The sequence below is a fragment of the Mus musculus genome, chromosome 2 (genome assembly GCF_000001635.26).
Source record: "Mus musculus strain C57BL/6J chromosome 2, GRCm38.p6 C57BL/6J".
Lineage (NCBI taxonomy): Eukaryota > Metazoa > Chordata > Mammalia > Rodentia > Muridae > Mus > Mus musculus.
In genome coordinates this window covers 72,129,493-72,145,141 of record NC_000068.7, presented here as the reverse complement: position 1 = coordinate 72,145,141, position 15,649 = coordinate 72,129,493, and the positions used below count along the sequence as shown (strand labels likewise).

General features: G+C 45.7%; 1 protein-coding gene across 6 annotated transcripts in view; it reads right to left on the bottom strand.

Annotated features, from left to right (window-relative positions):
• Positions 1 to 15,649, bottom strand: part of Rapgef4 (Rap guanine nucleotide exchange factor (GEF) 4) — a 276,260-nt gene that overhangs the window by 112,333 nt on the left and 148,278 nt on the right. For 5 of the 6 annotated variants that reach the window (NM_001204165.1, NM_019688.2, NM_001204166.1 and 2 more), the window contains 2 exons: positions 7,828 to 7,900; positions 3,970 to 3,989 (listed from right to left, as the gene is read on the bottom strand). In NM_001204165.1, coding sequence (NP_001191094.1) covers positions 3,970 to 3,989; positions 7,828 to 7,900 — 93 coding nt within the window. Of the gene's footprint in view, positions 1 to 687; positions 3,990 to 7,827; positions 7,901 to 15,649 lie in introns of those variants that run through there. The other variant, NM_001204167.1, reaches the window with a different exon arrangement.

Below are 15,649 nucleotides of genomic sequence, written 5' to 3'. Positions count from 1 at the left end.
AAAGCTAGCTCTCTCTCTCTCTCTCTCTCTCTCTCTCTCTCTCTCTCTCTCTCTCTCTCTCTCTGCAGCCTGTGTCAGTCATACCTGCACTCGGATCTCATTGGTGCTGGGTACAGAACTGGTTAAACCACAAGGACCAGAAGACAGGAAAACAGCTACTGAGGGCAAGCCTTGAACCAGGGACAGGATGTTTTCACAGGCTCTGGACCTGTTGCAGGCATTTTATATGCAGAAACTTTAAAGCTGTGCTCCACAGAAAACCACGTGAGCCCAGCTGCTGGGGCAAAGCTGCATTGGAAAGGGTCTGTCTGGGTCTGCCGGACTCTCTGAGATGTGTTTATGATTTAAGTTTGTATGAGGACACACACTTCCCTTTCTCATCATCCGGTCCAGGATTGCATGAATGCAGTAAAATATATTAGCTGGCACACATTCAATCTGCTCTCTCTAACCTTGACGAGTGACGGCAGAAATGAAAAAGAAATGTCAGGAGACGCTGCTAACATCCCTAAGGTTCTAATGGTTGCCTACTCTCTTCCCTGGTCTTCTCCTTAATGAGGTGCTAAACACAAACTGATTTGTGTGAACTGATTCCTTACCAAGGCACAGTTCAAAACCTTAAATCTTCCAAGGAACATCCCAAAATGATTCTTCATCCCCACACCTCATGATTTTTTTTTTTTAAGTTTGGGAAACTCTCGCTTAAACTAATTCTCTTACACGAGGCCTGCCAGTCATTTGGAAAGGAGCCATGTTCCTTCATTCCTGGGTGCACCCAGATCTGCCGGTGCTTGGAATCACCTTCAGATTTGAGGGGGCCGCTGCACACAGCTCTGTGTCAACTCCGCAACTGCCTAGGAATGAACGCTTCAAGTGGAAACGAGATGTTGGTCATTCAGGAAATGGAATTTTTTTTTCAGCAGCTTTCTGATCACAGAGTCAATTTTCCTACTTTTTTCACTTAGAAAGAACGGAGCTCTCTAAAACCACAAAACTCTTGCCAGTTGCCTTTCTAAAGACTCAGCACAACAACCAACAAAATCTCACCGGGGACAAAAATCTCATGGAAAGTCTCCTTTCCTTAAAAGCTAGCTGTCACAATGGATGGAAAGTTCATACCTAGGGTTTTAACTTTAGTTTTAAACCTGGTCAGCCAGATTTGGCATGCAAAGACTATAGATCACACAGATCCAAGAGAAGGGTGTCTTGGTAACAGCAACATCGGTATACAGCCACAGCACTGTGAACACAGTCCATTGCTTATTGGTTCCACAGCCTTCTCTAGCGCTTCTCTCCACCGCTGCGGAGGTTTCGGTGGCCTGGACCCACCCTGCATTGACTGATGGCCCTGGTGCTTAGAGCGGTGTATAGACAAAACAATCTAGCAAGTAGCTATATGGGACTGAGGGAAAAGAAAGTTCTATTTATGCCCAGTAAGACCAGGTCTGGAAATAACACAGAGCTGGTGAGGCAGTTCAAAATGCTACACATTGGTGCCCTCGTGTTTGATTCCAAGTTAAACACGATGATTAACAAACCCATGAGTGGAAGCCAGGAAAAAGAGTGGCTTCTTTCTACAAAGAATCTGTGCAGACTCCGCAGCAATCATCTGAGCGCTTTCATTTCATCCCACGGGCGTATTAGCGTTATTTGGGAAGGCGTGGGAATAGTGTCTCTCAGCATGTACTTAAAGAAGAGAAAGGATAAAAGAAAACATGATATCCTGAGTTGTCCCTTTAAAGGGAAATTTTTCAATTAGCCCCACTTTAAGGTTCTCAGGCCTCTTTTTATCTCTCTGGAACTTCAACTCTACTCATGAATGTCTTTCATCTCCTCTGCCTTCTTTGACTGCGCTGGAAATCTTCCCAAACTGCATTTGGTACCATTACATCTATGCTGTTGGCGAGTACAGAGGACACATCCTTTATGGTTTGCTAGAGACCGGTCAAGAAGAATCCCAGGAAGTTTCTGCTAGTTCTAACGCCAGGCAGAAAGCTTGCCCAGTTCCCAAAATCTTTCAGGGTAACATGTCGCCCACAATTCACTGGATCTAAGGTTCTGCAAACTTCAGATTCCTATTTTTGTCTGGAGATGAGCACACAGCAGCTGTTGGTCCTCTGCTTAGAGTCCTGTGTCTGTGGGTCCCACTGCAGGGGGCTACAACCTAAAGGTCACCAAGAGACTAAAAGTGCTGGAATTTCCTTTTGAAGCTTAGACTCCCCCAGCTCCCCCAAGGTGCTGGCATTCTGTGTATTCTCCAAATCACCAGCTGTCCCTTGGTGAGGAAGTTTGAGGCCATTTTACCATCTTGATTAATCTCACAATCTACAGGCTATTTGTTACAGTGTGGAAGCTCTGGGACTTCCAAATCCAAAATGGTGGCAGGATCAGCTTGCAACTTTACACTGTAGCCTGTTGCTTGGGAGTCTTGTGACGCTAATCCTCTGTTTTGTTTGTTTGTTTGTCTGTCTTGTTTGTTTGTTTGTTTTTTCATTTCTCTGTTTCTGTTTTTTTTTTTTTTTTAAGGGGTGAGGGTATTTTTCATCGAGGAAAGATAACTAGACAATGATGGTTGAGAAAATACTAATTACAACAGCAGTCCTAACATCTCTCAGCTCGAGTGTTCTCACGCTAGGTTTTTATAAATGATCTCATTCCATAGTCATCATAGACTTTTGAGGTAGTCAGGACTAACAGCCACATCTTCAAAATGAGTCAAGGATGTTTAGGTAGACCAAGGAGCTCCTAGAAGGCCTACAGCTGGGCTCTGAAATGCTTTTGCTGAACTAAATAATGTCAGAACTTGGTGTGACATTTATAGTAGCATTGCTAAGACTAGAACCCCTGTCTGAAGAGGTAGATCAGTGGGGCAGGACCCCAGACAGCTCTGCAAAAGCCAGCACTGCAAAAAGAGGGTGGCTTACAGAGTCAGCCCTCTGAATAGGGATACACACACCGCTTGAATTTAATGAAGACTGTATATCCGCCCACAATTACAGGACTGAGAGCAAGAAAGAGAAGGGCAGCAGTAATTCAGTAACATTGTCACCTGGGCATAGCAATCAAGAATAGCATCACGAGGCAGTACATGGGAGAGCTAACCCAAGGTCACTAGGACCATCCCTCGGCGTTTTCACCTGTAAGCCTTCCATATTGCTGTGTAAGGCTGCAGTGCATTTAATAGAATCAACACCATCATAATCTGCTTGAGAGACAAGCCACTGAGCTACTCCCATCCTTAGCATATATATCCTGGACACTGTTAGTGGCAGCAGTACCTTTTTACTTTTTTTTTTTTTTTTTTTTTTTTTTTTTTTTTTTTTTTTTGAGACAGGGTTTCTCTGTGTAGCCCTAGCTGTCCTGGAACTCACTCTGTAGACCAGGCAGGCCTCGAACTCAGAGATCCACCTGCCTCTGCCTCCCGAGTGCTGGGATTAAAGGCGTGCGCCACCACACCCAGCCCTGGAAGCTTTATCTTAATAGTTTCTCTTACCAGTTTTCAGAAACCAATTACAGCCATTCGTCAACCCCCAGTTTCCAGAGAGAAACGGCGACCTCGGTACACGTGAATATAATTAGGCAAATTCATCACCAGACCCTGGCTTTCATCGTTTCCATTCCCATTAAGGAAAAGCAACTGGTTTTCTTCACACTCTTATACTAATTTGCTCTATTGATGGATGTGCATCATGGGGATAAGAAGAAACCGCTTAGCACTTACATGCTTTGGCACTAGAACGCTCTTTCTTTGGCCTAAGCACCAGAAGCATGTGACAATCATGTCCCAGCAGTCACCCTGCTCTCCTGGGTATTCTGAATGACTCGCCCGAGATGCCACAGTAAGACTAGAATAATATTTATTGCTCTGTTGACTGCAGATGGAGAGCTTCCTTTGCTCAGAAGGTCGCTGTGCTTATGTTTTACCTTAGGACAGTTTACAGAAGCGAGGCAGAAAGAGTGGCTACTCACATTCTCCTTGTCAGGAATCCCTAGAGGGGGGGAAAGAGAGACAAGAGAGGCCATAAATTGTACGATCAGCCTATACGACAGCACCCAATCTTTTGCTGAAGGAAGCCCAGTGGCATGTCCGTGTTTTCTATGTGTGCACCCATAAAAGCTTACAAGGACTGCTTAGAAAGACAGCAGCAGCCATCAAAACTAAGGATCCAGAGCAGAGAGCTATGCGTCCAGGCAATAAAACCCAGACTTATTTTGTCTCTGTCATATGTTTTACCCTCCCAGTGGTTAAAAAAAAAATCACTCCATGACTCCTTTGCACCATGCAAGCAGCTAACCACACCGACTGGACACTAGTGCACTTAGAACTGCAGGATATATCTATTCTGCAGTTGCATACACGCAATGTTTACCGACACAAAGCACCTTGCTCTGCTCCGGGTGATCTGACTTCAGTGCAAGTAGCATAGAAAAGCCAGGAGAGCAACTCTGTTGTGAGCGCGTCACCTTCCTGTTATGCTCAGACCAGGCCTGAGCATAGCAGCATCTATTTGAAACCAAGGCTTCTCTCAGTTCCCTTAGCTAAAAAAATCAACGGCTCTTACATGCAATCATATGTTCATTCATTTACAAACATTACACCAGCGTCTACCACAGGCAGCCCCGGTTCCTTTTCTCTTGGTGAACACAATAAGGAGGCAACTGTGGGAAGCCAGATCTTAGCTGAGCACACTAAGCTTGGGGGAGAAGGCTTGAGAGGTATCTTATGGGGGAAAAACAGCACAGATGGGCCTCCTGGCAGCCTTGCTTCTGACGACTGGCTCAGTGTAAGGTGATTTGCACCCCAAGACTACAGTGTATCCAAATTCTAAGTATACAGGGTACGGTCTCCAGATATGGCCACACAATTGCCATATCAGCCTTAACAGAATGGAGTGGTCACCCCAGTAGCAGCGGGGTAGTAGGCAAGAGGCCTCAGACTAAAGAGATCATTGGAAAAACCTGCCTAGTTCAGCTTTGGCCCTTTATTCTGGAGAGTCTCCAGACATAACTACTAAGGCAGGAAGCAAGGGCATTGACAGGCAGGTCTGCCACAGCATCCCAGATATGTCAGAAGGAGCCAGGTGGCTTGTGACATCACTCTGAAATTCATTCTGCACCCACCCACTGAGAAAACTATCTGACCAGGACTGCCAGAGGAGAGCCAGGGTATAGCAGCCTGACTCCCTGACTTGTTTCAGTAAGTAGAAGGTACCATCACACAGATCGCTACATAACGACAGCTGGACCTTAATCTACCTTTAGAAGCTACTACAAAAGGTGATTTTTCAGCCATGTGGGTCTTGACAGTTTGGCTAAGGTGCGAAGGTTCTTGGGCTGCTTCCATGAAAGGGACAATCATTGAAAGGCTTTGCACAACAGAGAGATAAGAATAGCAAGAAGGAGGAAAAGAGAGCTTTTGAAATTAAAGACAATTGGTATTATGCACTCATAATCCTAGAATCAGAAGGCTGAGCCAGGATGGTCAGGAGTTTGAGGCTAGCCTGGGGTCCTTAGTAAGACTCTATCCCAAAAAATAGGGAGGAGGTGGTGAGATAGCTCAACAGGTAAAAACACTTGCTACAAGCTTGACCTGAGTCCAATCCCAATTTTCCTCTGATTTCCATGCATATGGTATGGTGTATACTTAGGCAAACATTCACAGAATAAACAAATGAACGAGCAAATGTAATAAATAATAATTATTTTTTAAAAGGCTGCCACTTGACTAGGTCCAATTGAGTAATTATAATAAAGATATTAAGTTTGGGAAATCTGAATATTGGCTAGATGGATGTTTTTAAGGGAAATGATGGCAGCTGTTTTATCTAGTTGAAGTTCTGAATACATATGGAAAAGCCTATGTTTTCAAAAAGGCCTCCTAGCTGTGTGGGGATGTATACACGTAATCCTAGATACTGAGGAGGCTGAGGCAGGAAGACTGCAAGTTAGGCTAGTCTCAGGTGTGCAGGAAGACAGTGTGAAGAGAGGGAGGGATACAGGGAGAGAGGCAGAGAGAGCACCAAGTCCAGGCTCCTTAGCTTTTAGGAGATGGTAAAGGGGCTGTTAATGAGTCCAGACTTCCAAGTGTGGAGAATAATGCCAGAAAACAAAGACCACACGACAAGTCCCCCAGTTTCCAGAGAGAAGAGCAGGGCCAGAAAGTTATTAAATTAATAAGAGCAATGGGAGCCACCAAGTCTATTGGTGACTTTAACTGTGGAGGAATTCATTTAAAGTCCTGGGCAGAAGCCAGACTTCGTGGGGCTAAGTAAGTGGCTATGGATGAGAACATAATAGCTAATACATTATGTGAGATTATTTTGTGCCTGGCACTCTTTTAGACTCGTGACACATTTTGATTCATTTAATACAACAACCCTATAAGGAAACTGAGGCACAAGACATCAGTGGTTTGCCTGTGGTCATAGCTAGGAGACAGCATGGTTGATTTTTTTTTTAAACTCGGGCATTCCTAAGAGAACTGGTTATTCCTAGCTTAGCCAAGAGGGAGAAGAAAGGGAACTGAGGAGAAGGAGAGAAAAAAGGAAGGAAGGAAGGAAGAAAGGGAGGGAGGGAGGGAGGGGAGGAGGGAAGAAGGAAGGAAGGAAGGGAGGAAGGGAGGGAGAGAGGGAAGAAGGAAGGAAGGAAGGAAGGAAGGAAGGAAGGAAGGAAGGAAGGAAGGAAGGAAGGGAGGGAGGGAGGGAGGGAGGGAGGGAGGGAGGGAGGACTGGCCTCCCTCTTTCCAACTCCCTTTTTGGGGAGGCAGATGTGGGGAGGTGGGAGGGGCTATAGAGAAAGGCAGTGGCATCAAAACTGTAGGGTAGAAGTGAGAAATCTTGAAGATTCAAGACAAGCAAGGAGGTAGCCCTGCAGAAACTAACAAGTCAGGAATGATAGTGACCTTGGAGGAGAAAGGGAGAGGGGATGACGCTCACTGCCACGCCCATAGCTGCCCATCCAAGTGCCACAAGTTCAAATACTCCACGCACACTCACAGGCACCTGGAAGAGGGATGGTGGGATGGAGGAAAGAGGACTGAAGAGGTGGCTCAATAGTTAAGATCATGTACTGTTTTGCCAGAGGACTGGAACAGTTCCTAGCACCCATGTCAGATGTCTCACAACTGCTTCAAGGAATCTGATGCCCTCTGTGGCCACTAAGGGAACCTGCATGCATGTGCACAGACACATACATCAAAATAAAATCAACCTTTTAGAAAGTACCACACGACTCACCCTACCACTATTTTTAAACCTCAGCCAGATGTGGGTCTCTCATAGGAGCTCGGTTTTCTGCTGGCTTACATCGAAGGTGTCTACCACACACCACTTAGCTACACTTACATTTGTGTCATGAGTACCAAAGTTAAGCTGGCCATCACCTTCCTGTGTGGTAGAGCACCTAGCACCTAACAAAAGCCTCAGACTGGTAGGGGTCATTTAACAAGAGCAAATGACTTAAGCTTCTCTCTAAGGCCAATGGAGCTAAACTGAACTGGAGGTGGGTTCCTGGGTTCCAGACTCCACATGTGCCGAGTCAAACACAGCTCAGGAACCTATTTTGAAAAGGACACAGAAATGCTCCAAGCATGTGGATGTCCAGTATGTGGAATTCCCAGCCTGCACCAGAGCCGGCACTTGCTACTAGTGAATACCCCACAGCTCAGACCACGTGTGTATTAGCTCCAGTGTGAGCTGCTGGACTCTTACACCAGAGTCAGGGTGCCTCCTTTGTCATGCTGGTGTACAACATTTTGTTGTTGTTGTTACATGAAAACACATAGCACACAACAAATCTTCAGACACAAAACATTCACATTTCACTTACTGTCATTGTTAGAGCCCGTTTCCATAACACCATAGGGAGGAGCCAGAAGTCCGGCCATATACTGTCGGTATTTCTGCAAGATAAAATCAGACAAGATTGAGAAGTCAGCTTTGTTCCTTTATTTACATGTGAAAGAACAGAGACCCTGGGTATCTGAGGCTCTTATTTATAGAGCCAGGAAGTATGCTCTCTGGGGCTCTGGGTTTAAACTAAAGATGTGGGGTTCAGGGAGGGGCTTCCTAGGTGAGACTGTGTGTTTCCTCTGCCCAGGGCAGGGCTCCACTCAGCTGCTTCATTTACATGGTATGCATTTGTAGAGATGGAGTGAAGGGGTTCCTACCTCTCCACACCCTGTACACTCAGGCACCTGAGAAGCAGTGCTGAGTGTTTACAGGCTCAGATCACAGTAACCTTGCTGCCTACCTCCTCTGAGGTGAATGCCTCCGAATCAGCCTCTTTCAAAGCCAAAAGAAATGCTCAGCGGCTCCTGGAACCTGTCTCTATGAAAGAAGCCCGACTGGCTGCTGTTTGCCTCCTTCCTTTCATAGGGCACACCTGCCTGCTATGTGACCCCTCCAGAGCACTTTTGTTACATTGTCAAATAAAAACCATCTGGCTTAATTTAGACGCTCCTGGATTGTCTTCCCCTGGCTTTTGGTCCAGGCATGCTCTGAAACTTGGGGCTCCGGGATGTATGTGATTAGTGTCTGTGTTGTGTGGGAGGGATAAGGTTTTGAGCATCAGGCTAGAAAGGAGGGGCATTTACAATGAATGAAAGGTGAACGCTCTCAGGCAATAAATGCAGCTTCCTCCCTTGCACAATGAAACGTGGGTAATTTTACTGATTGTGTGGTATCATGTATATTTATGGTTTGTAATCACAGTGACACACATACATGCACGTAAATGTTAAACAGCATCAAAAGAGCCAGCTCCCGATTCATGTGTGTCATACAAACACCAGCAGAAAGACTTCATCTGTAGCAATGGGCAGCTGGTGACACGTGGTACCCAGTAACCATCTGGTCCATTTTAACAGTGTTGTCATGGTACTTTCTCTAAAGAGCCTTCTAACCAAGATATGACTAGCTCCTCCCACCCCCCTTTTTTTCCCTCTTAGTTAGGAAGCACTAAATCAGCTTGTGTGCATGCTAACATTAAGATGGCAGATTTCCTCAGTCTCTGAGCTCATCACTCAGACATGCTTACAGCACCAAACATCACTCAGTATTATTGTCATTCCCTTGACACCTTCCCAGTTCTGAATCTCTTCTGTCTTATAGTATCATCTACCTTCTTCTTCCTGGCATGCTACTCTGGGCATTCAGCTAACCTGTGCTCTACACAGTTTCAAAGAGGGCATAAGAGAGCTGTTACTTTCCCAGAAAGCTTTGCAACCCTCCTTAACCCTTTGCATTTTTTTTTTTTTTTTGTTTTTTCCAGACAGGGTTTCTCTGGATAGCCCTGGCTGTCCTCGAACTCACTTTGTAGATCAGGCTGGCCTCGAACTCAGAAATCCCCCTGCCTCTAACCCTTTGCATTCTTTTTCTTGTGCTTTTTACGATCCCCTGGCAGGCTTCTAAAAGAAAGAATGCCTGTTACTTAATAAGGGGCCAGTTTATTTTGCTTAGAAATCTTCTCTTGGGACTGACGGTGCTCTTTTGTCTCAACACTTCATGGACTTAGGAAGCATGGCTGACCTTTCTCCAAGCCCAGAGCACCTGGTCCGTGGCTCCCCCAGTGTGAATCCCTGGGGCTGCGACTTTGAGAACAGGAACCAAGACAGTCTCTAGGGAAGACCAGGTCAGCTGAATGTCAGATGTGTGTTTGGACTTTTCATCACTGAGTGTCAATGTTCCAGGCAGCTGGGAACACTACAGAGAACAGGAGACAAGGACCCTTGCTTTCACCGCTAGCCAACTGTTTAGTTACTGAGACATAGAGCACAAAGACTTGTGCTTACTGTATTAGCTCCCCATTCTCTATGGGGCTCCCATCCCAAGGCCACCAGTGGATGCCTTCAACCATGGGCATCACCAAGCTCTCTCTGTACTGGTGTCACCCAGCCACACATACATATGATAGAGTTTAATTTCAACATTAGGCACACTTGCATGTACATATGCACACAGGCATACGTTACACACACAAACACAGGATAGTCTACCGTGTGATGTGTATAGTATGACACTGTTTTGTAGTAGTACAAGAGCAGATGTCTGTGTATAAATATAAGGATCTGCAACCATGAAGAGCATCTCTGAATGTAAGAGGAGGGCAACAAGAGTGCTTCTGGAAAGAGCTGATGTGGCCGAGGGCAAGTAGAGAGAGACACACTTTCGCCGTATGCACTTTGGAACTTTTGACCTGGTACGGATTGCCTCCTGATACCCTCGGGCTACCAGAACAGCTCACATTCTTTACTATTTTATATGTATTAATAAACTTAATTCAAAGCAAGCTTTCTACTATGACAGCACATGAGATAAAATGAAAAAAAACAACAACGATACAATCAAAAATGAAAAGCTTAAAGAAGCAAGGAGTTGTGAAGAATAGCAGGTCATATTTACACGCAGGGTCTACCCTCTCAGCCTGTCCCATCCTTTGCCCCACTGCCAGTAGACGAGTGAAGCATCTTCCAGATTAGCTGCCCATAGTCAGTTAAGTCACTTCCAGCAATTCAGGTCATGTTGGCTGTTAAGTGGTCTGAAGTTCAGATATCACAGAGAGGCAAGTTGTTCCCACTGTTTCCTGACCCAGTTCCTGCCCCTGCCCCATTGAATCTATGGACATGAGAAAACAACTCTTGGGAGATGCAACTACATCTCATACACATTGTTATGCAGCAAGAGAAACCTAACTGGGAACTTGGTATCTGATAGTGAAGTTACATTGTAACAAAGCATAAAGCATGTGGCTTTGATTTGAGGATTAAAGAGTAAGAGGAGCCACAGTGGGGCTGGAGGGCTGTGGACAGCAGCTTAAAGAGGAAGAGGATGGAGAAAAGGGAATACTGGTCCTCCTCGTTGCATAGAAATGGGGAAGAACCGATGCCCATGTAACTCCAGACCTAAAAGACATAACTGATGGAGTAATCGGTGTGGCTAAGATGCCCAGAGAACAGCATACGCTGACTGTTTCTATCAGCCTTGTCTTGTAAGGTCCAGGTATAAATGAACTGAGTGTGGAATCATTTGGTTTACAATCAGAATACAGAGTAAATACAAGTTAAGGTTTAAAAGGTTTTCAAATAAGATCATTTCCCATCTCCCATCTTTTAGCAATCTTTTAACGTAGATGAGACTCAGGACAGAGATGAATACAATGCTCTGTTTGGAAGACAAAGCCTTAGTATGGAGGGGCCAAGAGGTGGCTTAGACACCTTTGACAGGATTCAGATGACTGAAAGTGATTCTTTATAGATGCTGTGTTCCAGCCACATCAAAAAAGGCTCAAGGCAGAGAGGAACTGATGTAAATATAGTTTCTTGTCTACTAAAAGCTGATACCTAAGAAACTCACCAATATTTTAAACTAATGACACCCTATTGGACTAAAAAATATGACAATATACAGAAAAAGAAAACTTTGGCTCTCTGAAGGCCTTTGAGCATGAAGAAAATGACTCATGTGTACACAGATTATTTTTGTGAAATAACACTGAAATAACTCCCAGGGAGCCAAACTATACCTCAACCAAAGAACTGTAGCCATTTTCCCAACTGGAGTGTAGAACTGTCCTGGACTTGGGACTGTTGTCTGCCATTCACACCAATCCCTCCCTTTTGGAGAGGGATGTGTGGTGAGTCCCTGTCCCTATCGCCATTGTTTAGCAGGTATCAGAAAGCAAGCAGCTAACTTCTTTTTCCTGGGTGTCAAATGGAGACTAATACCAGGAGCTGTCTCTGAGAAACAGCCTCTGTGAGGATCTGGTCCTGGTTTAGATGAAGCACTCTTGAACTGTTGAGATGATACCAAAGTAGGAAAATACTTTGGTGTTCTTAAGGAAGGAGACTATATTCTGCATGGATGTGGAGTGCTGCAGTCAGGCAGTGGACTGAAGCATATTCCTCAAGATAAGCATAGCATTCCATCACACCCTGCATGTTTTCCTGATCCCCACTAACCGAGAGGCTGTGGACCACTTTCTTGAAGTCATAGCCAATAGAATGTGGCTGAAGTGACACTGGGTGACTTCCCTGGCTGGATCACAAGCACATGGTTTGCAGGGACCTGAGCTCTCCAAATGCTACCTCTTTGAAGCCCCTGACCATACTCTAAAACACCCAAGTGAAAGTGAAAGGTCACCTGGTTATTCCAGTTGCCCTGGCCTTCCAAATTGATGTCAAGACTGGGTTTAGATGACAAGTAGTCTCCCTGTGCCCTTGTAGAACTCTTGGCTTGGAGGACCCACATGTAATACAAAATGGTAGTTGTTTTATTCCAGTATATTTGGTGGTGGCAACAACCCAAACACACACACACACACACACACACACACACACACACACACACACACACACACATCCCTACACACCATACACTATATCCTATGAGAAACTAAATTTTCAGTTCTGGACTCCACAATGAATAGGCAGGGTTGGGAGATCCCCACAGACTTACTTCCATGAGGTCTCTAGTTAGTGGCCTTCCAAGCAGTATACAAAAGCAGTGTCTGTGAAACCTAAGGCCATTGCCTAGAAGTTAATGGATAGGAAGAGGCATGGGATAGATATTCTAGGTTTGCACAGGGAGATGTGCTAAATAATCAAGCAAATGCTCTGTTTGTGTGACCAGGAACAGATGAGAACCGAGAGAACATCTGTGCAGAGCCAAGCCTGGAGCACTCTTGGCTGAGAGAACACAGGCTGTCCCTCTCCTAGTGGGATCAGCTCCCAGCAGCATTCAGCGTCATACCACATGTGGCACTGGGTGAAGTGACCATGGCAGCCCAGGATAGGGTGACACACAGAGGAGGGAGGAACTCTTCAACTGGGAAGTCCTCTGGAGGCCATAAACTGAGAGACTGGATACTGGGCCACTTTCTAATGGTGCTGATATGTATCCCAGGGGTCACTGCGAAGTAAGAGTAAATGACTGTATTGACAAAGTAAAGCGACTGTATTGATAAGCTCGCATGACACAACAGTTCATATCTTCATAGAAGTTTAAAAATAGCTCCCATTTTCTGAAAACTAAAACAAAGTGGAGTAGAAGCTTAGAATACTCATCACAAGCAGTGGGAAGGCCATACTTAATGATGCTCACACATATAAGTCAACACTAGTCAGTATGAACTTGAGGGCAGCAGTCTTTCAGAAGTGACCCAGCAGGTCTTTATGGCTGGCATTTGCCATCCTTACACACACACACACACACACACACACACACACATACATGCACACACCCCAAACCTCAGCAGTGAAGGCATGTGGTAGCTTAGCTGAGCCCTTTGTCTTCTTTGGGATGCTGGTTGACCTTTCCCTGCAAACCCTTTTCTGTATCCCAACCCCCACTACAATACACTAAGGCTCCATGACCTCACACGGGCACTTCCCCAGTGGCTACAGGAACTTAGGAAAGAGCTATACCACTAACCTAGGTAACCTAGGTTCTCAAATGACCAGGTCTCAGCAGAGGCATAGCATCAGTGAGCTGAGGAAAGATCAGAATCAGCTTGGGGGGGGGGGGAGTGCTGCGCTCTAATGTTACCCTCCCAAACTCCTGCACCGTGGCCCCCCAGAATGTAACCTCATCTATGCCACTTGTAATAGCTCAGGCTTTCCACTCCAGAAGCATTAGTTCCCATACAGAACATCTTGCAGAAAGCCCTGTCTTGGGGGAGGTACAAGCACAGCAAATCAACACAGTCCGGGTTGGCTGTCCTGAGACCCAGGGTGTTAATGTGTCTTTTCCCATGAGGCCACCCTGCCGTGGATGCTGATGGGACTAGTGGATACCCCTCCTGGACTCTCAGAAAAGCTAAACATGCAACTCTTCCAGTGATGGTGAAATCAAAAGAGCCATCTGGGAGGAGGCGGCAGGTTCGGGACCCTGATTCCCTCTGAGATCAGACACTGGAAGGGTTACCCATCAGCAGGGTCACTGAAAACGCATGCGTACTGGGCTTGAGCCTCATCAGTAAAACACCGAGTCAGATACAGGGGGTGTCTTGTCTCGGCTTTGTTCTGCACAACTAGGGGCTGTTAGCACTTAGTCTAAGCTCTACTCCACAGTTACCTGGCAACAGCCAGGTGTGCCTGACTCATTATAAAAGGGGCTGCTTGCCCCCTCCGCTCTCTCTTGCCTCAGTGCTCTTGCTCTGTCCTCTCTCCCCTTCCTCCTCTCTCCCCACTTCCCTTCCTCCTCTCTCCCCACTCCCCTCCCCATCTCTCCATGTGCTAATAGCCAGCCTCTACTTCACTACTCTCTCCCTCTGCCTTTCTCTGTCTCTACTACCCTCTCAACTCTCCTCCCCTGAATAAACTCCATTCTATAATATACTCTGATGTGGCTGGTCCTTCAGGAGGTAGGGATGCCTCAGCATGGGCCCGTGGAGGCACCCCCTGCCCCCACACCTGACTACACATCCACCAAACATATTCGTTCTCTCCTTATCTTTTTAGAAAACACAACAGGGGCTGCTGATGGGACCCTCAAGAAAAGCACATAGTACAAGCACAACTTTCAAGGCCTATGGAAAGAGCCTATCTTCACTCTCACCGCTTTTTATAAATTATAGCTTTAAGCGCAATTTCATTTTAAAACATGCCTTAGGTTCCTAAAAAATTGAAGGCTTACAAACCACAATTAAAGTATCTCTAGACTTCCCACAAGATTGACATCACTCAAACACCTCCACACAGCGTCAACAAAGCCTGATTTGGGATTGACAAGGCAATGTTCCTAGAGGCTCCGCTCTCTGTTACAAAGACTTCTATGGCCAAGTATTGCCCGTGTGATGGTGTGTTCTGTCACTAAAAAGCTTTTCCAACAACAAAACGGTGCTCACAGAGCCTGAGACAGAACCATCTTAAAATGGAAGCCAGTCTGGGTGACACTGAGAGTTCCCATTTCAACCAAACAAGGGAAGGCACCTAGTGAGGAAGCAGAGCTCAGGCTGGCATGCCTGAGGCCCTAGAGCTGAGTCCCAGATCTGCAGGGGTAGCAGTTGATACTAAGGCTATCTGGGATGTGCAGCCCCACACAGCATCAGTGACCTTCTCCAGCGGAGGCCTGAAGCTCCCCCAGCGTGGCACCCTGCAAGGCCGGAGAAGGAGCGACAGCAGCTCTTCCCTGGAGTTTCAATTTTATTCTATGTCAAGTAGTTGAAAGGATTACTTTTATACATTTATATTATAGAGTAGAAAGATCAATTTGCATAAATTCTAAAGATTAAAGCATGGGACTTCAAAGAATTTCTGAACTGGCTGCTGGCTACTTCTAGCTACAAAGGGTCTAAACCCCAGGCCTTATGTATTGATTTCCTCTGTGTTCAGAAACTTCAGTGGGAAAAAAAAATGGTAGACGTCTGATGTTGTGGAAAGCATGCAGACATTGGCATCATGCAAGCCTGCAGCCTTAGTTCTGACTGCCAAATGCTGTCCGTGTGAGCTTGTAGATGCTCGCCCCTGTCTCCCAGATAAGGAACTAAGACAGTTATACCCAACTTTCAGACCCTCATGAGGAGAAGAGTAAAATCTATAGATGCGCCCAGCGCATATTAGGTAGTAACTGCTTATTGGTAACAACAACAATAACAATACTGAAAATAACAATAGACAAAGGTTGAGAAAGAGCTAACTTACTATATCTGACAT